The sequence below is a fragment of the Hippopotamus amphibius genome, chromosome 2 (assembly GCF_030028045.1).
Source record: "Hippopotamus amphibius kiboko isolate mHipAmp2 chromosome 2, mHipAmp2.hap2, whole genome shotgun sequence".
NCBI classification, from domain to species: Eukaryota; Metazoa; Chordata; class Mammalia; order Artiodactyla; family Hippopotamidae; genus Hippopotamus; species Hippopotamus amphibius.
The window spans coordinates 3,974,566-3,999,662 of record NC_080187.1 but is presented as its reverse complement, the minus strand read 5'-3'; the positions used below and the strand labels follow the sequence as shown (position 1 = coordinate 3,999,662).

The following is a 25,097-nucleotide window of genomic DNA, read 5'->3' as shown; positions in this document are numbered from 1 at the left end:
ACACCACCTGGAGTTGGACCGTCTGTAGGAAGGGGTGACAGTAGGAGGCGGGGAAAGGGTCCCTCGCAGGCAGCTGCGGGCTGGCTCCAGCCCCATAAATACCTGCCGGCCCCGCGGGAGGATGACACAGAGGCAGCCACACACCATGGGGCGCTGGGAGCCGGTGGTCTTGGGCCTCGCCTGCTGCTTGGCAGCAGCGAGTGCGGCGAAGGTAAGCAGAGCCCAGCAGAGGGGTCGGGCCCCTCTCTCCTCCGCTGAGCCAGACCTGGACACCGGGGACAGCCCAGCAGAGGGAAGCCGGGCAGACAGAGCTGCTGGAGGAAAAAGCCAGCCTGAGAAGGAGACCCCGAGAACGGACATCCCAGCATTTCCTGGGCTCTCACTCTGCATTTCGTGTTTTGCCCTCTGTCGGCTGACTCAGGCTGCCAGATAAAATCCAGAGGGCCCAATTCAACTTGAATTTCACATAAAACCACAAGTAATTTTTGGTATATGTTCCGTCCAATGTTTAGGACATACATTTTAAAAAACCGTTATTTATCTGAAATTCAGGTGTAACTGGACATCCTGAATTTTTATGTGCTGAGTCAGCCAGCCACCCCACCACACCCCTCCGGCTCCTTCATCTCTCTAGAGGCGCTGACATTGCCCCCCTTTCCTGGAAGGGGAGACAGGGGCCCAGAGCAGGCAGGCGGTTTACCCAACATCACACAGCCCAGTGGCTGAGCAGGAATCTGGAACCCGGGCTGGTCCAACCCTGGAGTCTGGCTTGCAGTGTAACCTCCATCTCCCGTCCGTCCAGGCACCTGCTGGCTACAGCTCCTGCCCCCGTGAGAGTCAGGAGGCCCAGCTAACCCTCCGGGGGCAGCCACGACGCCTGTCCTCCCTCACTGCCCTCCCGCGGGTGTGAGGAACGAGGCAGGAGACACTTCCGGGAGGAAACAGCAGCCACACGCACACGGCGTGTGTGCTCCCGGCAGGACTCCCGCAGGGAGCTCCAGCCCCTCACCACGCTGGTCCCTCCACCCCTCCTTCTGCTCTCTCGGGCCCTGCTCTTCCCACCCCTGCTGCCTGGTGCTGGGCCTCTTCTGCCACCCAGAGAAGGTCACGCTCCTTCTTCGGGGGAGCTCTTTTCTGGGTGCTGAGGGGCCCTGGTTTCCTCCGTGCTGCTCCAGAGCCAGAAACACCCCCTCCCCACCTGCCTCGATGGTCAGGGTCCCCGGGGACCTCAGGCCAATCTCAGTCACACAGAGACACCTCTGAGCTGCGACCACCAGCCCCCCAGGCGCTGACCTGGCCCCGTGCCCTCTCCCAGAAGCCAGGGAGGCTGGTCAGGAAAAATGCCTGGAGGCTTGGAGTGTGGAGGCTCCTCCGGGGATGGGAGAGAGAGAGACAGGGGCCGGCCTGGGCCTGCCTCCTGGGCCCAACCCCCAGGCACCTGGCAGGTGTCACTTCTGGCTCCCCATCTGCAGCTCCAGCTGGGCGGCTCCCCATTCCAGCGAGGCAGGGGGCCCCTCTCAGCTTAGACCTCAGAGGGCAGCAGGGATCCGGCCAGATCTGGGATGTAGGGCTCCCCTGCCCTTGTCCACCTGGAACCTAGCGCAGGTGAGAGCCAGGAAGCCTGGACCTGCGCTCGCCCTGGACCACGGGGTGGAGCACTGTGGGGGCGGGGTGGGGGGAGGGCCTGGCTCTTAGGTCAGACAGCAGTTTCCCAGCAGTGACTTCAAACAGGGAAGCCTCAGTGTTCCCTCCAGGAACAATGGGTAGATGAGCGCCAGCCCCCAGGACACTGGGGAGGATTGGATGCATTGGGCCACATGCAGTCACCAGTGCCAGGGCTGGATACGCAGCACTGGTTCTGGCGGCCTCACAGTGCAGGGCTCTTTCCTGGCTTGGAGCACAGGGGCTGTGAGGACCTAGCCAGTTAGACTTAGTCGGGAGAGATGAGGGAAGGAGAAAGATGGGCCCATCGCTCAGGGAGCTCACAGTTGGGCATGAAACATTTCGTGTCCACGGGGCACCTATCACTGCTGGCAGCTGGACCAGCAAACAGGCCACAAGGGAGATACTGTTGTCACCCATCTTACAGGCAGGGAAACTGAGGCTCAAGGTCATAGGCGGCCATAGCGAGAATCCAAACCTCCACCCTACTTGTTCCGGCCTTCTTGGAAAGCTTCTCTGAGTGGGGACACACATCTTGAACTAGCTTCCTCTGAGATTCAGGAAGCAGGACACCCCAGGGGGCGGGGGGGAGTGAGCAATGGGAGCAGGTGGCAGGGGTCTCGGTCTCAGGGGCAGATGGGCCCCTCCTTGAAGCTGTCTCTGGGGAGCCTCTGGGCGCCCGGGGCCTGCCGGGGCAGGGCGCTCCCTGCCCCCAGGGGCCAACCAGCCTGAGCTCCACTGATCTCCCGTCTCCCGTCCCAGCTGGGCGCCGTGTACACAGAGGGTGGCTTCGTGGAAGGCGTCAACAAGAAGCTGAGCCTCCTTGGCGACTCTGTCGACATCTTCAAGGGCATCCCCTTCGCTGCCACCCCCAAGGCCCTGGAGAACCCCCAGCAACACCCCGGCTGGCAAGGTGGGAGTAGGAGTGGCTGAGAGCGGCCCAGGCCCTGCGGCTGGGGCACCCACCCTCACACCAGCCCCTCCGGCTGCCCACAGGGACCCTGAAGGCCACGAGCTTCAAGAAGCGGTGCCTGCAGGCCACCCTCACCCAGGACAGCACCTTCGGAGTGGAGGACTGTCTCTACCTCAACATCTGGGTCCCCCAGGGCAGGAAGGAAGGTCTGCTCCCTCCCCCACACCCTCCGGCTCCCCTCGCCCTGCAGGAAGCCCCCAAGCAGCAGAGGCCTGCCTCGCCCCTGGGTTGTGTCTGAGGGCTTCAGAGCTTCCCTGACATCAGCACAGAACAGGGAGGGGCCGCGGGAGGGGGTGCACCTGGGGTCACCGGGCCTGCTCCCCCCTGCCTCAGTCTCCCACAACCTGCCTGTCATGATCTGGATCTACGGAGGTGCCTTCCTCATGGGGTCCGGCCAAGGGGCCAACTTCCTCAGCAACTACCTGTACGATGGGGAGGAGATCGCCACCCGGGGCAACGTCATCGTGGTCACTTTCAACTACCGCGTCGGCCCCCTGGGCTTCCTCAGCACCGGGGACGCCAACCTGCCAGGTCCGCTGGGCACCTGGGGCACCGGGTGGGGGAGCGACTGTGCCCGGCCCGTGGGCTCTGAGCCCAGTGGGGACGTCCCTCAGCACCCCTTGTCCTGAAACAACTCCCAACAGCCCCCCGGAAAGGCCCAGAATTCTGTCTGCAGAGTGAGGGAGCTGGAGCTGGGCCGTGAGACACAGGAGCCCCTTGGCAGCTGCAGCCAAAGAGAAGAGGCTGTGGCCAGACCCAGAGAGACGCGGGGGGCAGGGACGGGGAGCCAAGAGACAGGAGCTGGGACATCGAGGTCGTGACTCAGGGGGACACAGACGCCCCAGGATATACAGGAGGCACAATGGCCCAGCCGGAGAGAGCTGAGCGGCCCTGCTCCCTGCTCCCCTGCCCCCGCCTGAGACCGTCTCCCCCAGCACCCACCCAGCCAGCCTCCTGGGGGTGCAGCGTGCACCCTCCTGGGGCTCCACGGGGTCTCCGTGCAGCCGGGGGCATTCTCATCCCACCCATGCGGACCGTGCACCTTGTGGGGGCCAGGCCCCGAGCCCCCCGGTCCAGGCTGAGGGTCCCCGCTGAAGCCCCCCGCCCTGCCCCCAGGTAACTACGGCCTTCGGGACCAGCACATGGCCATCGCCTGGGTGAAGAGGAACATCGCGGTCTTCGGGGGAGACCCCGACAACATCACCATCTTTGGGGAATCAGCCGGAGGCGCCAGCGTCTCTCTGCAGGTCTGGGGACCCCTAAGGGGGGGCCTGCCCCAAGGGTGTGGGAGGGAGCTGATGGGGCGAGGGCGGAGCGGGGCTGGGGCGGACGTGGGGGGTCTCCTTGGCCGAGCCCTGCAGACGGGTGGGGCGAGGTTGGGGACGGGACCTCTGTGTATTGCAGACCCTCTCTCCCTACAACAAGGGGCTCATCAAGCGCGCCATCAGCCAGAGTGGCGTGGCCCTGTGCCCCTGGGGCATCCAGAAGGACCCCCTCTTCTGGGCCAAAAAGGTAAGGGGGAGCTGTGTGGGGGAAGGGCCCTGGCTCCCCTCCACTCTCTGTCCTGGCCCCACGTTCTCTGCCCTGAGCATTGCCTCGCCCCAACCCCCAGATTGCAGAGAAAGTGGGCTGCCCCATGGACGATACTGGCAGGATGGCCGGGTGCCTGAAGGTCACCGACCCCCGTGCCCTGACGTTGGCCTATAAGTTACCGCTGACAAGCATGACGTGTGAGTAGCGGCTGCTGGGTGGGGGACGGGAGGGCTTCTCATGGGGCGCCAGGTCTGATCCTGGCTCTGTCACCAGCTTGCTGGTGTCCCCAGGTAGCTCGCTACTGCCCCTGCCCTTGCAGGCCTCAGTGGCCTTGGCCGTCAGGGAAGGAGGGGCCGCTCCTTCCTCTTGTCTTCCGTGGGTCACGACCCCTTTGAGAAGCTGATGAATGTTTGGGCCCCACCCCCAACAATGTTGTCATTTGCACACACCTTTTGGGACATTCATGGAGCCCAGACCAAGAGCCTCTGTACTAGATGAGGATTCATGCTTTCCTCCACTCATTCATTCAACAAACATTTCCTGAACACCCGCTGTAGCATGTGGCCACCTGCTGTAGCATGTGGCGCTTACAGCTCTGCTACTCTGCACCCCAGGAAGGCCAGCAGGACCCCAGCAGCAAAATCCTAGGACTGTCAGTCTCATCAGCCCAGTAGGTGAGAATTCCCTCTTGCTCCTTCTTCTAAGGCAAAGCAGAGTGGGACCCCGTCATCCGCAACTTTACCTAATGTGAATTAAACCACAAGTGCTAGGCAAACCAAAACCAAAGCAAACAACATGGCCCCAGATGCAAACCAACTTCATATCGGAGGGTGCCACATCCGCGGGGTCAAAACATTTCAGAGCGAAAACATTTCAAAAACAAAATCCAGAAAGTTCCAAAAAGCAAAATGAATTTGCCTCTCCATGGCAACTCTTTACGTAGCATTTGCATGGCACTTACAACTATTTACATAGCATTTATTCTGTAGTAGGTATTATAAGTAATCTAGGAATGATTTAAAGTACACGGATGTGTGTAGGTTATAATGCAAATACCGCACCAATTTATTTTTTAATTAATTAATTAATTTTTTTGGCCGTGCTACGCAGCCTGCGGGATCCTAGTTCCCCAACCAGGGATGGAACCCGTGCTCCCTGCAGTGGAAGCAGAGTCCCAACCACTGGACTGCCAGGGAAGTCCCTGCACCATTTTATATAAGAGAGTTGAGCACCTGGATTTTGGTATCCTGGTAGCAATACCCGTGGATTTGCAGAAATGGGACTGTATTTTCTTTTGAGCTGAACTGCAGGGAAAACGGGCCTGGCCTAATGAAGGCAGGGCTCCCCCTGCCCTGAGCCAGCCATACAGTCCTTTCTGGGTCAGTTCCGGGGTCTCGCACCATTTCTGGCTAATACACAGGAACCTGGAGCTGAGAGGAGGCACCTCGTTCTCCATCGGTTCCCCTCAATGATTTTGAGGCCTTCCTCCTCCCTGATTTAGGCCCAGCAAGAAAAAGGGGACAAGAAAAGGACATTAGCTGCAGTGAGGGGACAGTCTTGGCCCCTGGACCAGTGGTTCTCAACCTCGGCGATTCTCTGCCCCGGGAACACGCGGCAGAGTCTGGAGACAGTTCTGGTGGTCAGAGCTGGGGAGGGGGTGCTACTAGTGTCTAGTGGGTCAAGGCCAGGGAGGCCGCTAACCGCCCTGCACTGTGCAGGACGCCGCCATGACAGAACGATCGCCCGAATTGCAGCAAGGCTGAAGCCAGGGAACCCTAGTCTCCATCAGAGGAGGCAGATGTGCCCCGCGGCCTCGGGTCAGAGTCCGCCTCGGCCCTGGAGGTCGAGGGGAGGGGCAGGCGGGTATGGGAGGGTATGAGAAGCTGCCGCTCTCCCTGCAGACCCCGCGCTACACTATCTGGGCTTCCTCCCGGTCGTTGACGGAGACTTCATCCCCGATGACCCTCTCAACCTGTACGCCAACGCCGCAGACATTGACTACATAGCAGGCACCAACGACATGGACGGCCACCTCTTTGCTGCCATCGACTTGCCAGCCATCAACAAGGGCAAAAAGGCTATCACAGAGTAAGTGGGGGGGGGAGGACCACAGGGACGGTGCCCCCAGGGCATCAGCAGAAGGAGGAAGTCAGCGCCGTGGTGGTGACGGGGGCTGTCCATGGCCCTGTGCTGCATACGGGTGCACATACCCTCCCGTGGGCCTGGGGTGGAGGGTCCAGTGCCGGCCTGGTCTCCTCAGGGAGGACTTTTACAAGCTGGTCAGCGGGCTCACCCTCATCAAGGGACTGAGAGGTGCCAACGCCACCTTTGACTTCTACACTGAGCCCTGGGCCCAGGACTCGTCCCAGGAGACCAAGAAGAAGACCGTGGTGGACTTTGAGACCGACATCCTCTTCCTGATGCCCACGGAGATCGCTGTGGCCCAGCACAAGGCCAATGCCAAGTGAGGAGGGGGGGGAGGGGGCGGCTCACCTGGGATCACGCACCTTCCCAGCGAGGCCTCACAGCTGGGCAGCTCCCAGGTGTCCAGGAGGCCTGGGAAAGTCATGCTCGGTCCTCACCTGTGCCTTAATCGTCTGCCGGGCCTGACGGGGTTGGAGAGGGCCCCTCTTTCCCTCCCAGCCTCGGGGGCTTTGCAAAACCCTTTACAAAACCCTCCTGTGACCCCCTGCCCAGCCCAGCCCTGCACCCTCTCCCACACCCCACGGCCCTTCCCATCAGAAAATCCTCAAGTCTGCCGTCCATCTCTCATGCTGTGTAACGGAGGGAAACACCGGGCGACGTTCTCTGCTATGGGTTTTGAATTTGCCAACTTTCAAAATAAGCCAGTGGCCATGTTAAAAACCTCCATATAATAGCCAGTGAAAATAAAAAATAAGTTAGAAATGCTTAAAAAAGTAGAAAGATAAAATTATATCTAGAAGTCTAGGATGAAAGCTTTGCAATAAATTTAGCTCTGCGCTTCCTGTAAGTCAAGGCAAAAAGGGAAATATCTGAGGGCATATACTGCCTTATCCAATCAAATCGCGAATAGAAATTCACTTGCAGAGAAAAACAATCTTCCTTTCTTTCTTTTTTTTTTTTGGCTGCACCATGCGGAAGGTGCGATCTTAGTTCCCTGACCAGGGATTGAACCTGTGTCCTCCTCAGTGGAAGTGTGGAGTCTTAACCACTGAACCACCAGGGAAGCCCCCCAAATAATCTTGATTGACGCTGAATTATGAAAGGAAGATGCCTCCGTACGTTTGGTGGAGGCGAAGTATAAATGCAACTGAGGTTGTAGAACCCACGAAGTCATAAATTTGGCCACAGCTTTCCTTCCCCAGGTGTAGGGATTCAGAGCCTTCCTGTGGGATCTTAGTTCCCCGACCAGGGATTGAACCTGAGCCCTGGGCAGTGAAAGCGCCGAGCCCTAACCACTGGACCCCCAGGGAAGCCCCCTTCCTGAGTCTTGTGGGAATTGTCCAGAACCTTCCCTGCTTTCCCCATGGCCTTGCCCTGGGGCCCATCTCTGGGGAGGGTGGCTCCAGGTGCGCACCCTGCCTACCTGGGCGGTCTCCCCTGCCCTCCTCAGGAGTGCCAAGACCTACACCTACCTGTTCTCCCATCCGTCTCGGATGCCCATCTACCCCAGCTGGGTGGGGGCTGACCATGCAGACGACCTCCAGTACGTCTTCGGGAAGCCCTTCGCCACCCCCCTGGGCTACCGGTCGCAAGACAGGACTGTCTCCAAGGCCATGATCGCCTACTGGACCAACTTTGCCAGAACTGGGTAAGGCAGGGGCGAGGGTGGCCTCCTGCCACCTTGCCCGACAGGTGTGGGGTCCAGTCCCTGTTGCCTTACTCACATGTAATTTCCCCGAGCCTCGGTACCCCCGTCTGTGTAAGGCTAAGAGCTCCCAGCTGGGCCTTGGGATGCGTGCGTGCCCAGCCAGTGCCCAGGAGACAGGGAAGTGCCGACAGGACAGAGGGTGGAAGGCTGCCCAGGCGAGCCGGGGCACAGCCGGGCCAGGGACCTGGGTCTCCAGCCTGCCGGGAGCCCCTGGGCCCCACTCAGCCACCCAGCCTTTTTTCTCACTCTGCAGGGACCCTAACACAGGCGAGTCGGCTGTGCCCACGAACTGGGATCCCTACACCCTGGAAGGCGGCAACTACCTGGAAATCAACAAGAAAATGGATGACAGCTCCATGAAGCAGCACCTGAGGACCAACTACCTGCAGTACTGGACCCTGACCTACCAGGCACTGCCCACGGTGACCGGCGAGGGGGCCACCCCCGCACCCCCTGAGGGGGACTCTGAGGCCACCCCCGCACCCCCAGAGGGGGACCCAGAGGCCACCCCTGCACCCTCCCAAGGGGACTCTGAAGTGGCTCAGATGCCCATAGTCATTGGCTTCTAATGTCCTTGGCATCCAGAGGTCACAGGGTGGGACCCCAGGGCCCACCTTCCCTCCCGAGCTCTTCCTGAATAAAGCCTCATCCCTCTCTGTCGAGTGTCTCTTTTTGTTCCCAAGACCCAGCTGGAGCAAGGGGGGCCCTCAGCTATCGTGACAGCGCCAGGTGCCTGGCCCAAGGTGTTTTCCCTGGATCTATCAGCCCTTGAGCTCCAGGAAGCCAACAGGACCATCTCATTTTAGAGAGGAGAAAACAGTTCGAAGAAGTGAAGTGTCAGGGCCGAGACTGGGATTCCGGTGTGGACCCCTGCATTCAAGGCTGCTGGCTCTGAGGGGCTGGGCTCTGCTCCAAAGGGTGGGCAGGGCTGGTGGCTGCAGCCAAGAGCAAAGCTGGGCTCTGCAGGTGGTGGCCGCCTCTGGACCAGTAGAGCCCAGCCACGCCCAGGTCCTCTGGGGTGCGGGGAGGGACCTCTGTGTTCTAACTACAGTCTGGGGAGAGACACAGATGAGAGGATAAAGGATCGCACTGGAAGGGTGCAAGAGGACAGGGCATTGAGTGGTGCCCGGTGGCTCTGGTAGAGTCGGGGGGTGGGAGGCAGCCGTCAGAGTCAGGGTCATCTCCACCTCTGGGAGTCTGGCCCGGACACGTGCCCAAGGTCATCAGACCAAGATTCAAACGCAGAGTCTAAAGCCAGTGCTTGTGACAATGTCGGGGGCTTCTAACCCCCCCTCCCCTCCATTCTTTAGTCACTGTGGGGTGGGGCTGAGGGATCAGAGATTCCAGGGTCCTGAGAAGCTCAGCCTGGGGGGTATGGAGGGGGGCAGAGCACCAGGGCGCCAGCCGGCCACCCTCCCTCTCCAGCTACAGATGGAAGGCTGAGCCTGAGCAGCGAGTCCTGTGGCCCCACGCAGCAGAGCTGAACAGGGGGCAAGCCTGGCCCCCCGAGGAGCAGGGGGCACCCCAGGCTGGCCTGTGACCATCTGGGCTGCTCTGGGCTTCCTGGCTCGGTCAAGGGCCCTCAGGCGTAGAAGGCTGGGGGAGACGGCTGCAGCGCGGGCTCTCCCGGTGACCGGCCCTGCTCTCGGCCGATGGAGCCCAAGGGTGCAACGTGTCCCTCCTCCGCCACACTAGCAAGCACGTGGCTTTCCTGAGTGTCTCCACATGCTGGGTCTGCTCTCAGGAGCCTCCTCTGGGCGTGGACAATCCTACGACGCGGTACTTCTCTCCCGTGCTGGGGGAGAGCACAGCTGTCATGGCCCATCATTCAGGAGACCATGTGCCTGGGTGGCTGTGCACATCACAGAGGCTGGCATCCAGGTGTGTGCTCAGGCCCCGCGCTGCACGGAGGCCTCCCTGGCAGAGGCGAGCCCTGCCGTGTGTCTGGGTGACACCTGCAGCCGTCGGGACAACTTGGGGATGCCTCATAATTCATCTGGCTCTTGCCTTTCCAGGCTTTATCCAGGGGATGAAGCTGAAAATACTTACCAAGGTGCAGGCTAGAGGCCTGTCCAGGGTTCTGGAGGCTCTCTGCTGGGCCAGGTGGTAACCCTTTAGCTCCTATCATGGTGAAGCCCGGGGGTGGGACACACGGGTGAGCTCAAGACAGAATCTGTTTACCAGCCTGATGAGACGTGGTGCTTCCGTATTTCATTGGCAAGGCTGCCTGAGCGTGCCTTGGGTTGGCAGTCTTGGGGGCGTCTTCCCCTCCCCGGCCCCATGCTTCATCTTGCAACCTTCCCCAGGGGCAAAGTTCAAACCCCCCCCTTTCCCTGTGACATAACCAAAGCACAGACTTGGACAAAGAACACAGCCAACCTAGGGGGCTGCAAGCTCTGAGGGCTCCAGCCCAGACACCCTCTAGGACAAAGTCAGTACCAACGCAACTGCATTTGTAAAGTGGTGATTGCGTAAGACGGTGGACCGCAGAACCACACGGCCTCTGACTTTATCTTGGCCAGAGAGGGACAGTGTAGGGTCCTTCACTGGCAAAAGTCAGCCTCCTTACCCTGGCAAGCCAGCACTCATCCGGGTGAGTGGCCACCACGTGCCTGACAGAGAGGCAGGAGGCCTTCTAGCGAGTTTCAGGGTGAAATCAATCCTATGAAGAGCTGCAGAAAATCCTAGAGTTGCTGGAACTCTTCGTTCACAAGGAGCAGAAATGCTTAAGGAACGAGGCCCATCTGTAGCTTTAAAAGCTGTGTCACAAATATTTCCCCCAGACGTGAAACCAGCAGGAAAAGGAATTCTGAGGTCAGAGACAAGGATTCCAGGAGGTCAAGCGTTGACCTCGGGACCCTGGAGGGGCTGAGGATGCAGAGCCCCCGCTGTCCACAGCCCACTGGCTAATAACTGCCCCCTGGCCTGTTCCTGCCCACGTTGCACTTTTTTGTTTTTTTCATGCTGCTTATATAGAAAGTATGAAATTGTTGGGAGAAGGGACAGAATAGCTTTGTTATGGGTGCAAGGTTTCTTTCTTTTTTCTTAAAAGGTATTTTATTTATTTATTTTGGCTGTGCTGGGTCTTCGTTGCAGAGTGGCGGCTTTCTCTCTAGTTGTAGCGAATGGGGACTACTCTTCGTTGCGGTGCGTGGGCTTCTCATTTCGGTGGCTTCTCTTGTTGAGGATCACGGGCTCTAGGCGCACGGGCTTCAGTAGTTGTGGCGCATGGGCTTAGTTGCTCCATGGCATGTGGGATCTTCCTGCACCAGGGATCGAACCCGTGTCCCCCGCATTAGTAGGTGGATTCTTAACCACTGCACCACCAAGGAAGTCCCTATGCTGCCCCTTTTGATCTGTTTACAATTTCTCCCCACTTAGTGTGGACGGAATTCCAGAGTTTGACCTTGAAATCTACAAGTGGTAGACTGGTGGTCAAAAGACACTCCAACAGGAGAAGCAGAAAATGGTGTCTCTTCCTCAAAAGCTGTAGAAAAGCAGCTTGCAAGGAAGTTATTTTTTTAAAAATTGGTATAAAAAATATACAACATAAAAATGTTAATTTTATAAACAAATATTTAAGTATTAAATTATTAAATATCAAATATTTTATTTTTAAAAGAATGATTCAGTGACATTAATTCCATTCACACTGTTGTGCAGCCATCACCACTATTTCCAAAACTCTCTATCACCCCAAATAGAAACTCTGTACCCATTAAGCAATAACTCCGCATTCCTCCCACCCAACCGCCTGGTAATCTATTCTACTTTCTGTTCCAACCAATTTGCCTATTCCAGATATTTCTTACAAGTGGAATCGGTGTTTTCAAGGTCCATCCACGTTGCAGCATGAATCAGAACTACATTCCTTTTTACGGCTGAATAACATTCCCGTACGTTTTGCTGGCGTACAATCGAGCATGGTATGCTCTTATAATCCTTATTTCTGTAAAGTTGGTAATGATGGTCCCACTTTCCTTTCAGATTTTGGTAATTTGAATATCTTTTCCCTCTTTTTTTCCCCTTAGTAAGTGTAGCTAAAGATTTGTCAATTTCGTTGATTTTTTTTTTCAAAGAACCAACGTTTGGTTTTGTCGATTTTCTCTATTTTTCTACTCTCTGTTTTGTTTCTCTCCACTATAATCTTTATTATTTCCTTCCTTCAGGTAGCTTTGGATTTAGTTTGCTGTTTTTCTAGTTTTTTATGGTGTATAGTTAGGTTACTGCTTTGAAATCTTTTTTTTTTTAATCTCTTTTTTTTTTTTGGCCCCACCTCCCAGTTTGTGGGAACCTAGTTCCCCGACCAGGGATTGAACCCAGGCCCTTGGCAGTGAGAGCGTGACATCCCAAGCACTGGACCACCAGGGACTTCCCTGAAATCTTATTTTTTAAGGTAGGCATTGGCAGAAGTCAAATTTCCTCTTGCACTACTTCTGCTGCATCCTGTAAGTTTCGGTGCATTGTTTTTGTTTCCATTCCTCTCAAGGCCTGTTCTAACATCTCTGTGATTTCCTCTTTGACCCGCTGGTTGGTAAAGAGTGTGCTGGTTAATTTCCACACATTTATGCGTATCCCAGCTTTCCTCCTCCTGTTGATTTCTGGTTTTGTTCCATTGTGATTAGAAAGGATGCTTTGTATGATTTCAATCTTTCAAAATGTATTAAGACTTGTTTTGTGGTTTAATAGATGGTCTCTGCTGGAGAACACTCCATGTGCTCTTGAGAAGGGGTGTTCTCTGGTGTGTCCTGCACACGTCAGCTAGGTCGGATCAGATTTATGGCACTGTTCAAGCCCATTTCCCCACTGGTCTTCTGTCTGTTGGCTCTAGTCATTATTGGAAGTGGGGTCTGACGTCTCTGACTGTCTACTTCCCTCTTCGGTTAGGTCCATTTCTGCTTCATGTGTTTTGGAGATGTGTATATATTTACAATTATTCTATATTCTTGATGGATTTAACCTTTAATCAGTATATACTTTTTTCTCTTGTTACCTTTTTGATTTAGTCTATTTTGTCTGATAATAATACAGCCACTCAGCTACCTTTTGTTTACTATTTTCATAGAATATCCTTTTCTATCCTTTATTTCAACTTTTTCATATCTTTGTAGATAGGTAGATCACGTCTTTTAAATATCCACTTTATCAAGCCCTGACTTTTAATTGGAGCGTTTAACCCATTTATATTTATAGCACTTATTGATAAGAGTTTCCTTCTTCCGTTTAGCTATTTGTTCTTACAGCCATAAGTCTTCTATGCTTTTTGTTCCTTAATTCTACCACTATTGCTTTTTGAGAATTTGGTTGATTTTAAAAAAATTTAATTTTATGTTTGGCTGCACCTTGCGGCTTTTGGGATCTCAGTTCTCTGACCAGGGACTGAACCTGGACCACAGCAGTGAAAGCCCGGAATCCTAACCACCAGGCCACAGGGAAGTCCCTGATTTTTTTTTTTTTAATAGTGCACCATTTTGATACCTTTCTTTCCTGTATAGGTCTAAAATTTTTTATTATTATTTTTGGGGTTACAATTAACATCTTAAACTCATAACAATCTAGTTTGAATAATACCAAATTAGTTTCAGTAGCATACAAACGTGCAGCTCCCATGACCTCCACCCCACCCATGTATCTGATGCTTTCAAGACTTCCTCTTTGTCTTCCAACTGTGGTATAATGTGTCTTGTGTGGCTCTCTTTGAGTTTATCTTGCTTGGAGTTCATTGAGCTTCTTAATGTGTAGATTTATGTCTTTCATCAAATTTGAGATGTTTTTAGCCATTCTTTCTTTCTTTTTAAAAAATATTTATCAACTGATTTATTTGGCTGTGCTAGGTCTTAGCTGTAGCACACAGGATCTTCATTGCTGCATATGGGATCTAGTTCCCTGACCAGGGGTCGAACCCTGGCTCCCTGCATTGGGAGCGTGGAGTCTTAGCCAGGGACTTCCCTGGACTACCTGGACCACCAGGGAAGTCCCTTCAGCCATTATTTCTTCCAATAATCGCTCTTCTTCTGGGACTTTCATTATGCATGTTGTCACATTTGATGGTGTCCTCAGAGTCCCTCTGGGTCTGTTCAATCTTCTTCACTCTTTTTTCCTTTCTGCTCCTCAGGCAGAATAATTTCAACTGCCTTAACTTCAAGTTCACAGATTCCTTCTTCTGCCTGCTCAAATCTGCCACTGAACCTGTCTAGTGAGTTTTTCACTTCAGCTATTGTACTTTTCAGCTCCAGAATTTCCATTTGGTTTCTTTTTATAATTTCTATCTCTTTACTAAATCCCCTGTATGTTCTTACATTGCTTTCTTGATTTCCTTTAGTTTTTTGTCCATGGTTCCTTTTAGGTCACTGAGCATATTTAAGACAGCTGACTTAATGTCTCTGACGAGTTATTTTCATGTCTGAGCCTCCTCAGGGACAGTTTCTTTCAAACTCTATTTTTCTTTCCTGTGAATGAGCCCTATCTTTCTGTTTTTGATATGCTCTGCGATTTGCTGAGGACTGGATGCTGAGGACTGTAATACGGTAACCCTGGAGATCAGATCCTCCCTCCTCGGGGATTGCTTTTTTTGCTTTCAGGGCTGCCGTCTTCCGTTTCGGTAGTCACTTTTCCCAGCTGTTTTCGCCAGGCCAGTATTCCTTGTTGTGCAGTCACTGCACCTTCTGTCCCGTTGTCTCAGGGGTCAGTGTGCGACCTGGCAGAGACGTCCTTCACGGCTGAAGTTCAGCAGTGTCACCCTTCATCAAGCACTCTCCTGGTTGCTATCTCTGATGAGGTTCCAGAGTTCCCAAACCGTCGATTCTGATAGTTTTTTCCCCAGCTTAATGGTTTCCATGGAGAGACAGACCCTTACTCCACCATTTGCTGTTAAAAACATTATTTTTAAAAGCACTGGCATTTCCTAGGTTGCTGCTGTGCCGTATGAAAGCACTTCCAAATTCAAATACCAGGGGTTTGAGGGGCTGTCTCAGCTTGTGGCCCAGTTTCATGACACTGAAGTGAACATCCGCTCTGTGAAAGGTGGACTTCCGTGTTTCCTTAAGTGAGTCAGAGAAGGCTGGCCAGCCCTTCTTGCTTTTCCTGCAGTAAATAAACCAATAACCCTGCGAGATTTCCTGTTTGAACACGGAATGTGAGAGTGTGCATCTCCGTTCAATGAGCACAGGCAATTTGTAATGAGGTGGACAGACCTAGAGTCTGTCATACAGAGTGAAGTAAGCCAGAAAGAGAAACACAAATACCATATGCTAACTTGTATATATGGAATCTAAAAAAAAAAATGGTACGGATGAACCCAGTGACAGAGCAAGAATAAAGATGCAGAGGTAGATGCTGTGGAGCAACTAAGCCTGTGCACCACAACTACTGAGCCCACATATCACAACTACTGAAGCCTGTGCACCCTAGAGCCCGTGTGCCACAACTACTGAGCCCATGTGCTGCAACTACTGAAGCCCGCAAGCCTAGAGCCTGTGTTCTACAACAAGAGAAGCCACCACACCAAGAAGCCCATACACTGCAATGAACAGTAGCCCCAGCTCACCGCAACTAGAGAAAGCCTGCACAAAGCAACAAAAACCCAATGCAGTCAAAAAAATAAAAAATAAATTTAAAACAAACAAACAAAAAAAGATGCAGATGTAGAGAACAGACTTGAGGACACAGGGTGGGGGGCGGGGGCAAAGGGGAAGCTGGGACGAAGTGAGACAGTAGCACTAACTTACATACACTACCAACTGTAAAAGAGATAGCTCGTGGGAAGTTCCTGCTTATTATAAGGAGATAAACTCGATGATGGGTGATGACTTAGAGGGCTAGGGTAGGGAGGGTGGGAGGGAGTTGCGGGAGGGTGGGGATATGGGGACATACATATAAATACAGCTGATTCATTGGTGTACCTCAAAAATGGGCACAACAGTGCAGAGCAATCATATTCAAATAAAGAGCTTTAAAAAAAAGGAAAGAAAAAGAAAGAACAATACCACAACTCCCGGGCTATAGTAGAAACAGGATTTTAATATAATATTCAAGTCTAGCATTTGGTATTTACAACAAATAAATATTGCCCCTCCCCAACTGGTAAACATTTTTTTCCACCTTTTATACAAATATTCACCCCCCTCCCCTCCCCCCAAACCCTCCTTTCCCACCAACCCCCGTCTCGAGTGGTCTCGTAAAGCCCAGGATGCAGTGGTGAACGGCACTTGCAGTGTCATGAGATCCGACATCAGTGGGACTCGGCTGAGACGGTCCTCACTCACTGGTTGAGAGTGTGGTCCATGAGGGGGGTCTCTTTCTCCTCTCCCGGGGGCGGGCTGGAGTGGGCAGTGGGCGAGACCCCCTCACTTTCAGTTGGCCCTGATGATGGACTCTTTGGTGCAGCCTGAGAAAGGCCAGAGTGGTGGGAGGAGAGAACTGCAGTGGTCAGACCCGGTGGATGAGTGGGGGCCCTGGGGTGCCCATGGGCACAGGTGGCAGTGGCCCACACCTGGGAAGGTGTGAGGGAAGCGTACGGAGGGCAGTGCCCGGCGGTGTGCAGGGCTCCATGCCCATTGGCAGCGCTCCTTGGCAAAAGTCAGCTAGTCCTCTGGTTCCAGAGAGCAGAAGGCACCTAAGGCGGCGAGTGGTCCACGGGAGGCCAGGTCAGCCCATCGACTGGCAGGCGTCAATCCCGGCAGCAGGAGAGGTTCAGGGTGAAGCTGGAGTCTGGAGGTGGCCTGGGCTGGCAGGTTGGGCAGAGGTGCCCACCTGGCCTGGGCCACTGGAGTCTATAAGTGCTTAGTTGCCCGGCCAGCCAGACCCTGGAATGGGTGGCTCTGTAGCTGGCCAGCTAGGGACCAGTCAGAAGATGCCCTTGGCAATCTTGAGTCCCTTCTGCTTCATGCGGGGGAGGGTAGAGCTGGCTCCATGCCTGACCTTTGCCCCCTTGGTGAAGGTCCGTTTCTTTAGGACAAAGTCATAGTTGGCGGTAGAGTTCATGGCGTAGAACACATTGGCGTTGTCAGGGATCTTCAGCTCTGGTCGGGGAGGGGCAGAGGATCAGCTGTGCTTATGGGGGGCCCCATAGGACACCCCACCACTTGAGAGCCCCCATGAGGGCCGGCCTGATCCAGAGACCTCAGACCCCACCCCGGCCCCCCAGGGCAACTCCTGGACCACCAAGGGCCCCTCTTAACAACACCTGTCTGGGACAGACTCTGCTCAGACACTGATGAAGCCAAACGACTCTTGTCGAAAAAGGACTCTGACTCCTGAGAGCCCCGCCTCTGTCTGCAGCCAGCAAAGGGTCAACCGGTCCTGCTCTCTGCTGCCTTTACTGCCCACTGAAGGATCGCCAGCTGGAGTAAGCTTTCTAGAACCCAGACCACCTCCCCTGAGTCCTGTCCAATTCAGGACAAGGGTTCTGGGGCCCAGTGAAGAGCAGGCTTTGCCCCAGGCCCTGCGCAGGGTTTCAGGGAGGCGTGCACACCCCCAGGGTGCCAGGCTCCCAGCAGGTACATGTTCTTGCTCTACTTCCCACGCTCTCCTCTGGCCTTGAGCCTGCTAATCCCCACTGCTGAGCTGAAACGTGCGCTCTGGCCTCCGTCGCGTGGCTCCTACTCTGGTCCTTAACCTGTCTAGGCCTCCGTCTTCCTTTTCTGTAAGATGGGGGTCCCACCTGCCCTGCTTCCCTCACCGAAATGGTGCAACGAGGTGAGAGAGGATTTAGGAAACGACTTCTAGGGATCGTGGCGGGGGGTCCCTGCTAACTGCCTGGGTAATGGCTGCGAGTGGGCGATCAGCTCATGGAAAGAGCAACAGGGATCTCTGCAGTTACGGCGCGTCTCCGGCACAGGTACACGCCCGAGCACACAATCCACGTGTATGCGGGTTAACTCACTGCCTATTATATCTCTATGGCAGGGGCCATGGCGGGGACCACGGTGCGGAAAGCAGGCACACAGGACGGCAGGAATTCGCCCGAGGTCTCCGAGCCGCAGCTCACTGCCTGCAAGTCTGTGTCTGTTCTTGACCCTCTCCCAGTTTTCAGGACACCCAGCTGCTTCCTAGCAGCCTCTGCGTTTAGCATCTGCTGTGGGCTGAACGTCTGTGTCCTCTCTAAGTTCACTGAAATCCTAACCCCCAAGGTCATGACGGGATTAGGAGGTGAGGCCTTTGGGAGGCCACTCGGTCATCAGGGGGGAGCCCCATGAGTGGGATTCGTGCCCTTACAGAAGGGACCCCAGAGAGCTCCCCACCCCCTTCCACTGTGTGGGGACACAGCCGCCTGCAACCCAGAAGAGGGCCTTCGCCAGAACCTAACCATGCTGGCACCCTGATCTTGGACTTCCAGCTCCAGAACTGTGATTAAAAAAAAAATACCAGTGGCGGTATTTTGTTACAGCAGCCAGAACAGACTAAGACAATATGCTCATGGATGTTCACAGGTCCGATGCTTTAGTCCACGGCAGGCACGATTTCTTTCTGAAGCACACATTTCCCATCTTAGCCAGGAAGTGCCCCTACGAATGGCCTGTGGGCTCAGCCATCTGGCTGCCTGGCCCCAGGAGAAAAGCCTTCTCTCTCCCCTCCTCAGCGATGCTAGCACCGAACTAGGACTCCAGCTGACCGTTCACAGCCAGGGAAGGGCATGGGACAGGGCCCAGCAGCCACCTGGGGCCGGTGAGGAGATGCTAGGGGCGTCCAGAGCTGCCCCGGGCAGGTCTGTGTGTGGACAAAGCCCACCCCCACCCCGACGGCAGGTTTGCTGGGGTGGCGGGCCCGGGGCACGGCGCTCCCGCTCCCCCACACCCTCGCCCACGCGAGCGGCCCGGACGTACTGCGGTCATCCGCGATGACCTGCACCAGCTCGTAGTCCTCCGGCTCGTCCTCGTCCAGGTTGTGTTTGTCCATGGCCTTGCGGATCACGGCCGGAGCCTTGTCTTGGCTGGTCACCTGCACGGGGCGGGGCGGGGCGGGGACAGGCCGTCAGGGCAAGGGTCTGGAGTAGCTTGAGGGTCCAGGGTGTAGCAGCCAAGGGCCCTAGAGCTGCCCCGGCACTGCGCACAGGGGCTCACAGCCTCTGGCCGAGGGCTGGGTCTAGGGGGGTCACGCCACCGTCTCCTGCCCCTCTGGGGAGGCCTCTATGCAACGATGAGGGCTCGTCCCCAATCGTTTTTACCCCCCATCTCCTATAAGCCCGCCGCCTCCTCCCAGCACCGCCTAGGGCAACTGCCTGAGCCCAGGGCTGCTCCCCTTGACTGACCCCTTGACTCTGCCCATCGGGGACAATGGTATCCACGCGCCTGGGTACAGACAGCATCTGGCCCCAGCCCTGGAGGTGAGCGAGGAGGAGCTGGCTGGACGCCCGTGGCTGCCTCCGGGCCAGGCCTGCACGGGCTGGAGGCTGCAGTGGTGGCCAGTGCAGGCCGACCCCCGCTGCCTCGACCCCGAGGGCCAGAGCACAGGCAGGCCTTAGACACAGGGTCACACAGGTGACGGCGTTAAAGGGGCACCTGACCCAGTGCGGGTGGATGGGGGGCTTGTGGGGAGGGGTGCAACTGGCTCATGGGCAGCCTGAGTGCTGGAGGACGAGAAGAGTCCCCCAGCCCCCACCCCCGCACCCCCAACCTACACAGTGTATGTTGGGCAACTCCCGTTGGCTAGATCTCAATCTTCAAATTATCCCCAGTGTCTACACTGCCGGCCACCTCCACGGCCACCCGCCTGGTGCGGGCACACGTCCCCCCTGCACTGCAGCAGCCGCCTCCTGCATCTCCCGGCACCAGCCCATCCCCCGCGGAGCAGCTGAAGGTCACTGCTGCCCCACCTCCACTCCAACTCACAGCGGCTCCTGTCTCCTTGAGATCCTAGCCCCCGACACGCCCTGACCCCTGCTCTTCCCTGACGCCTGTTCCTTCAGCTCGGGCCTCCTGCTGCTCCTCCAAGCCCCAGGCACACTGTCTTGGGACACTGCACGCTGCTCCCAGCTCCCCCCGCACTCAGGCCCTTTATCGGGGAGGCCCTGCCCCGCTGCTGGTGTAAACCCCTAGTCCAGCGACCCCAGCACGGATCACCATCGATGCACCAGCTGCTTCCTCCCTGCATCTGGTGGACCCTCTGCCCTTCCCGACCCCCCAGGAGGCCAGTTCCGGGAGGGAGGGCAGGGAGGATGCGTGGTGTTCAGCGTGGGTCTGCCGCCCGGCAGAGGGAGGGGCCCGCGGGGACGCCCGCCCGGCTCACCAGGATGCTCTTGTACATGTTGCCGTTGTCCACGTCCAGGCTCACCCGGATAATGCAGCAGTCGCCCACCTGCTGGTTGTAGAGGGGCAGCGAGGAGCTGTAGCTGCAGACCCCTGACACGGAGCGCTTGTGGGTGCGTGTGGTGGCCACGGGCGTGGTGGAGGCTGAGGAGGAGGAGGTGCTGCTGGAGGCCGAGCTGATGCCGGAGGTCTCTGGGGACGACTGGGAGGCGGACTCCCAGAACTGCAGGGGACAGCACGATCAGCAGAAGCCCCAGGCCCTGCAGGGCGCCCCAGGCCACTGTCCAGCCCTGGGGGCTTCTGGAGGGAAGCCGGGAACTCTGGCCCCAGGAACGGAGGGGCCCCAGGACTGGAGGGGCTGGGAAGGACTGTCGGGGAGGGGGTGGGGCAGTCACCTTCTTCTCCTGGCCGTCTGGGGACTCTGGGACAAAGCTCATGTTGATCTCCTCCACGTCGGAGCTGGAGGAGCCGGCCGAGTGGACACTGAGTGCGTCAGCAATGTCCCCGCTGCTGAGGTAGGGGCCGCACCTGAGCTGGTCACAGGACTTGGAGTGACAGCTGCTGCTGGTACTGAGTTCCGTGCTGGGGGCCTGGCGGCTGCAGGAAAGGGCTGGCTGACTTGGGGGAGGCCTCTCCTGGGACCCTCCCCAGCCCTGTCCCCCGCACGCTGGGTCGAGTGCTCAGGCAATCACCCCATTGGCTGCAGCGTCCGACAGAGCCTTTAGCATCACCCCATTTCACAGGGGGAGAACGGAGGCCCAGAGGGGTGGAGCCAGTGGCCCCGTCACAGGGCTGTCAGAGGAGGGGCTGGGATCCCAGTGCCCGCTGTCTGACTCCTCAGCCCGCAGCGTCCCTGAGCCAGAGGGCGCCGTCCCCCGCCCACCCGGGCACTCACTCGCTCCAGCGCTTGACGATGGCCGTGTCCTTCTTGACCTTGAGGGTGTTGCTGGCCGACTCGGAGGGGGGCTCCAGCTCACAGGACAAGGTGTAGCTACAGGACAGAGCAGCAGCCGTGAGGCTACCAGGACCCACACGCGGGTCTCCCTCCCCGAGCCTGCCCAGCAGCTAGCGTCCAGGGGCCCAGCTGTCACCAGCGACAGAGTCCAAGGCGGACCAGGACCCCCGCCACGGGCCCTCTGGAGCTGCCCAGGGACAGCCCGCCCGTGCCGCCCAGCTCCTGCCTGGACTCACCTCTCAGCCTCGCTGAGCCGCTCTATGGCCCGGAACCAGGCCGCGAAGTGCTCTTCGGGCGCGATGCTGTAGTTGTTGCAGGCCGACTGCAGCAGCTTGATCTGGGCAATCACTTCGAATTCCTGGGACCAGAGCGAAGGACGGGATGCTGACGGCCTGGGCGGGCCGGGCCTGGGCGGGCCGCGCCTGGGCCAGCCTCTGGGTCCCCTCTTCCCACCCTGTCCTCAGAGCCGGGTTCAAACAGCCCCTCCAGGAAGTTGTCCCTGATTCGACCTCCTGCCTCATCCTCCCGAGGGAGAGACTCCCCCTCTCTCTGTATCCAACTCTCGCCAAAAGTGTAACAGGGAGGGGAAGTGTTCTGGCCCGGTGGGGCTCTACCCCAACCCCCGCCCCCTTCCGCTGCTCACCTTCCTCCTCTTCTCGAAGTTGATCAGTCTCCCCTGCAGAGCAGATGCCAGCGTCCATCAGAACCCAGCTCCTTGCCCGTGACCACCCCCCGCCCCCCCTCAGGCTGCACTACCCGGAGCACACCCCAGGGGGCAGCGCAGCTCACACCCGCACCTGGGTGGGACCAGGCGCCACGACAGGGTGGGAGGGGGCAGAGGCGCAGGGGTCCGAGGACAGCTGGGGAGACCGCGGCCTTGGGCAGGAAGCCCCAGCCCCTCTCGGGTACCACCGGGGGGGGGGGGGGGGAGTGCTGTTTCCTGCTGGGCCAGCACCCCTGCAGCTCTGAGCCCCACCCGCCGGGCACCAGGCTCTGCTGGCGCGCTGCTAAGATGGGCAGGTGTCCCCGGGGCGCTCTCACGAGAGACGCAGTGCACCCTCTGCTGCGAGCGCACGGCTCGGGACGCCCCCCGCCGCCCCGCCGCCCCGCCGCCCCGGGCGCACTCACATACAGATAGTCCTTCATCGCGGTGTCCAACATCACCAGGTCTGTGAGGAACGTGCCCAGGTAGGGAACGGTGCCCTGGATGACACCCTGCGACGTGGCGGTGGGGGGGGAGGCGGATGAGCAAGGCCCAAGGCCCCTCGCCTGAAACCCCCACAGCCCCGCCCAGGCCTCCCCCTTGGCGCCGCCTGGGGACCTCTAGCCATCTCCCCCGCCTCCCCTCCCAGCGTCCACGGACCCCACGCTCCCTCTGGTCACCGTCCAGGGTGGTACTGCGCAAGTCCCCAAGAGTATATGGTCCCTGGCCCCTCCCCCTCCCAAATCCCCGAGCCTGGCTCTTCCAGGCCCCTACTCTGGTGGCTACTAGTTCCCTGGGACACCAGCTGGTCAGGGTGGGAGGAGGAGGTCCGTCTAACAGACACGTCAGGCCGCGCAGCTGCAGGAGCACGGGTTCGGGGGGCCCCTCTTCTCCCGGCCTTGGGCATACTCACCGCCTCCTTCGGCCGCCTCTGGGCTCTCTTGGGGTTCATCTCCAGCGTGGCAAACTTGGAGGTCCCCTCCTGCAGAGCCAAGGACAGGGCTGGTGAGGCCTTCTGCCTCTCCCCCCCGTGACTCACCAGCAGACCTCACCTCGGCCTTGGTCACCAATGCGAACGCTCCAGCCACCCCCGCGCACTCTGCTCCTAGATCTGCACCCCTGGTCCGGCGCTCATGGCTGTGGGACTTGCGCCAGCAGCCTGGCCTCCCTGGACAGTGCAGACGAGGACTCCACCGCCCCTTGGGGTCTCCGAGGACTCAGTGCCACACCTCCATCACTGCGGCTGTGCTGCCCGCCCCCCCCCCCCAACCTGTTTCCACAGGAGGGTCCTACACTAAACCCATGCAGTGTTCCCCTCCTCCGTGAACCGCACTGCCTTCCCGTGAGGGTGGCATCCCTTGGTCATCCTTCCTCCACTCTCCAGATGAGGAAATTAAGGCCCAGAGACAGGCAGTGCTTTGCCTCTGACGGAGCCTCGGAAAGACTAAGAGGAGAGCGGGAGGCTCTGTGGTCCCCCCCCGACCCCCGCCCTCCACGGACCAGGTCCCGGGCTCAGAGCCTCTGGTGTGTGCCGGCCCCCAGCGGGCGAGAGGGACAGGGACTCCGGGGGGCCTGGCTGAGCACAGGGTCCACTGTGCCAAAGGCTGCACGTCCCCACAGAGCGCCCTCGACGTCCCTCGCACAGAACTCTGCTTTCATCCTCTCGGGAGGGGTCTCCTTGGTGCCGCCTCTGACAGGGTGAGCTGGGGCTGCTGGGAGCACCGGGTGGGGACACTCTGCTTCCTCTTTTATACGGAAGCTTCTGGGGAAGGACCCCCGTGAGTGCATCAGCCCCCACGCCTGCCACAAGCCACCTGGCAGGACGCCTGTCACGGCCAACAGAGGCCCTGCAGTGAGAGCCCGAGAGGAGTCCCTGGGGTTCACCTGCAGTGTCTGCCCGGGGGCAGAACGAGGAGCCCCCGGCCCCCAGGTCCACCGCCTGGGTCTGCGCATTCGGACTCACGGCTGGGCAGCCCCCACAGCCCGGTGCCTGAGCAGGCAGGTGCCTGGCCCTCGGAGGTGAGTGCTGACAGAGAAGCAGCTTTGTGGGGACAGGCCGGTCTGGTCTGGGGAAGGGAGAGACCCTCACCCTTGACCTCATCCACCCCGAGCGCCCAGGTGAGGGACCCGCGAGGACCCAGGTGACTCTAATCCTGCCCGTCACCGGCCCGAAGCTCTGTGACAGCCCAGCTGCCCACGCCGCCCCTGGACCAGGGCCCCCGGTCCCCCCAACGGCCCCCCGCCCGCCCACAGACCAAAGAGGTCCCGCGAGAACTTTTCAAAGAACCTTTCAATGGGAACACACGCCGCCCCCACCCCGCCCCGAGCCCCCCGACCCCACCTTGATGAGCAGCTCTCTGCTCAGGGAGTAGTTGTTCTCGTCTGAGAAGATCTCCGACAGCTTCTGGAAGACGCGCAGGCTGTCCCTGGGGGAGGGAAGGGGAAGGTGAGGAACGGTGGGGAGGGGTGCGGGGCAAAAACACCTGAGGACCCAGAGACCCCAACTGCCTGGGCGGGTGGTTTTCAAACCGGGTTCCGCTGGACCGAAGGGCTCGGTGGGCCTGGAGGGGTGGGTCTCCTGGGGGGTCACCTGGGGCCCCCGTGCCCATTTGACGGAGCGGCTCTGTTCAGGCTAGTTTTGATTTTAAGTGGACAGAGTTGTGTGGCTGTGAAGTAAACACGTGAACCCCTCCAACGTGGCCCAGTCCCGACAGAGGAGGAAACCGGGTCCTGAGGCAGAACCGCTGGTCCTGAGAGACCACGCCCCCCAGCGGGTCCCTCCCCCAGGACGGCGCTGCCTCCCGGCAGGTCCCAGGCTCCCCGGGAGGGCGGGGAGGCAGCACCCAGCCCGGCAGGGGGCCCCGGCGCCGCTCTGGAGCTCCTCCAGGAGGAAGCCTGCCCACCTGGAAACCTCTTCCCACGTCTTCTTCAGCCGGTGGATGGAGTTGCTCTGCAGGGCAGAGAGGATGGCGTGGAGGGATGAGAAGTTCTTGAGGACCCGGCACTCCTGGGAGGGAGGGGGCAGGCCGTGAGGGGGGGCCAAGCTCCCGCCTGCTCCGGCTTCAGCCCCTCCCGGGGGGACCCCCTCCCGGATGAGACAGACACCCCGGGAGGTGCTCCCGGCGCCCGATGAGTCACGCTCCCAGGAGGGGGTCTAAGCTCAAGCCAGGGGT

At 58.1% G+C, this 25,097-nt stretch overlaps 2 protein-coding genes across 8 annotated transcripts in view; one reads left to right on the top strand and one right to left on the bottom strand.

Moving 5' to 3' along the window:
• Nucleotides 1–133: 133 nt before the first annotated feature.
• Nucleotides 134–8,675, top strand: CEL (carboxyl ester lipase). The gene is made up of 11 exons (XM_057720547.1): nt 134–211; nt 2,425–2,575; nt 2,659–2,781; nt 2,969–3,166; nt 3,752–3,882; nt 4,040–4,147; nt 4,248–4,365; nt 6,070–6,256; nt 6,429–6,632; nt 7,764–7,961; nt 8,275–8,675. Exons 1-11 carry the CDS (start codon nt 146–148, stop codon nt 8,588–8,590), a joined length of 1,800 nt encoding a protein of 599 aa, XP_057576530.1. The 5' UTR covers nt 134–145; the 3' UTR covers nt 8,591–8,675.
• Nucleotides 8,676–16,069: 7,394 nt separating this feature from the next.
• RALGDS (ral guanine nucleotide dissociation stimulator) overlaps nt 16,070–25,097 on the bottom strand; it is a 46,635-nt gene continuing 37,607 nt past the window's right edge. For 4 of the 7 annotated variants that reach the window (XM_057720545.1, XM_057720543.1, XM_057720541.1 and 1 more), the window contains exons 8-18: nt 24,828–24,931; nt 24,266–24,350; nt 22,838–22,906; nt 22,350–22,436; nt 21,865–21,897; nt 21,458–21,579; nt 21,162–21,257; nt 20,662–20,863; nt 20,247–20,489; nt 18,845–18,959; nt 16,072–17,041 (exon numbers count right to left, since the gene is read on the bottom strand). In XM_057720545.1, the coding sequence (XP_057576528.1) occupies nt 16,866–17,041; nt 18,845–18,959; nt 20,247–20,489; nt 20,662–20,863; nt 21,162–21,257; nt 21,458–21,579; nt 21,865–21,897; nt 22,350–22,436; nt 22,838–22,906; nt 24,266–24,350; nt 24,828–24,931 (1,332 nt within the window). In that variant the 3' untranslated portion in view covers nt 16,072–16,865. Of the gene's footprint in view, nt 17,042–18,844; nt 18,960–20,246; nt 20,490–20,661; nt 20,864–21,161; nt 21,258–21,457; nt 21,580–21,864; nt 21,898–22,349; nt 22,437–22,837; nt 22,907–24,265; nt 24,351–24,827; nt 24,932–25,097 lie in introns of all 7 variants that reach the window. The other 3 variants (XM_057720542.1, XM_057720540.1, XM_057720546.1) reach the window with 2 other exon arrangements.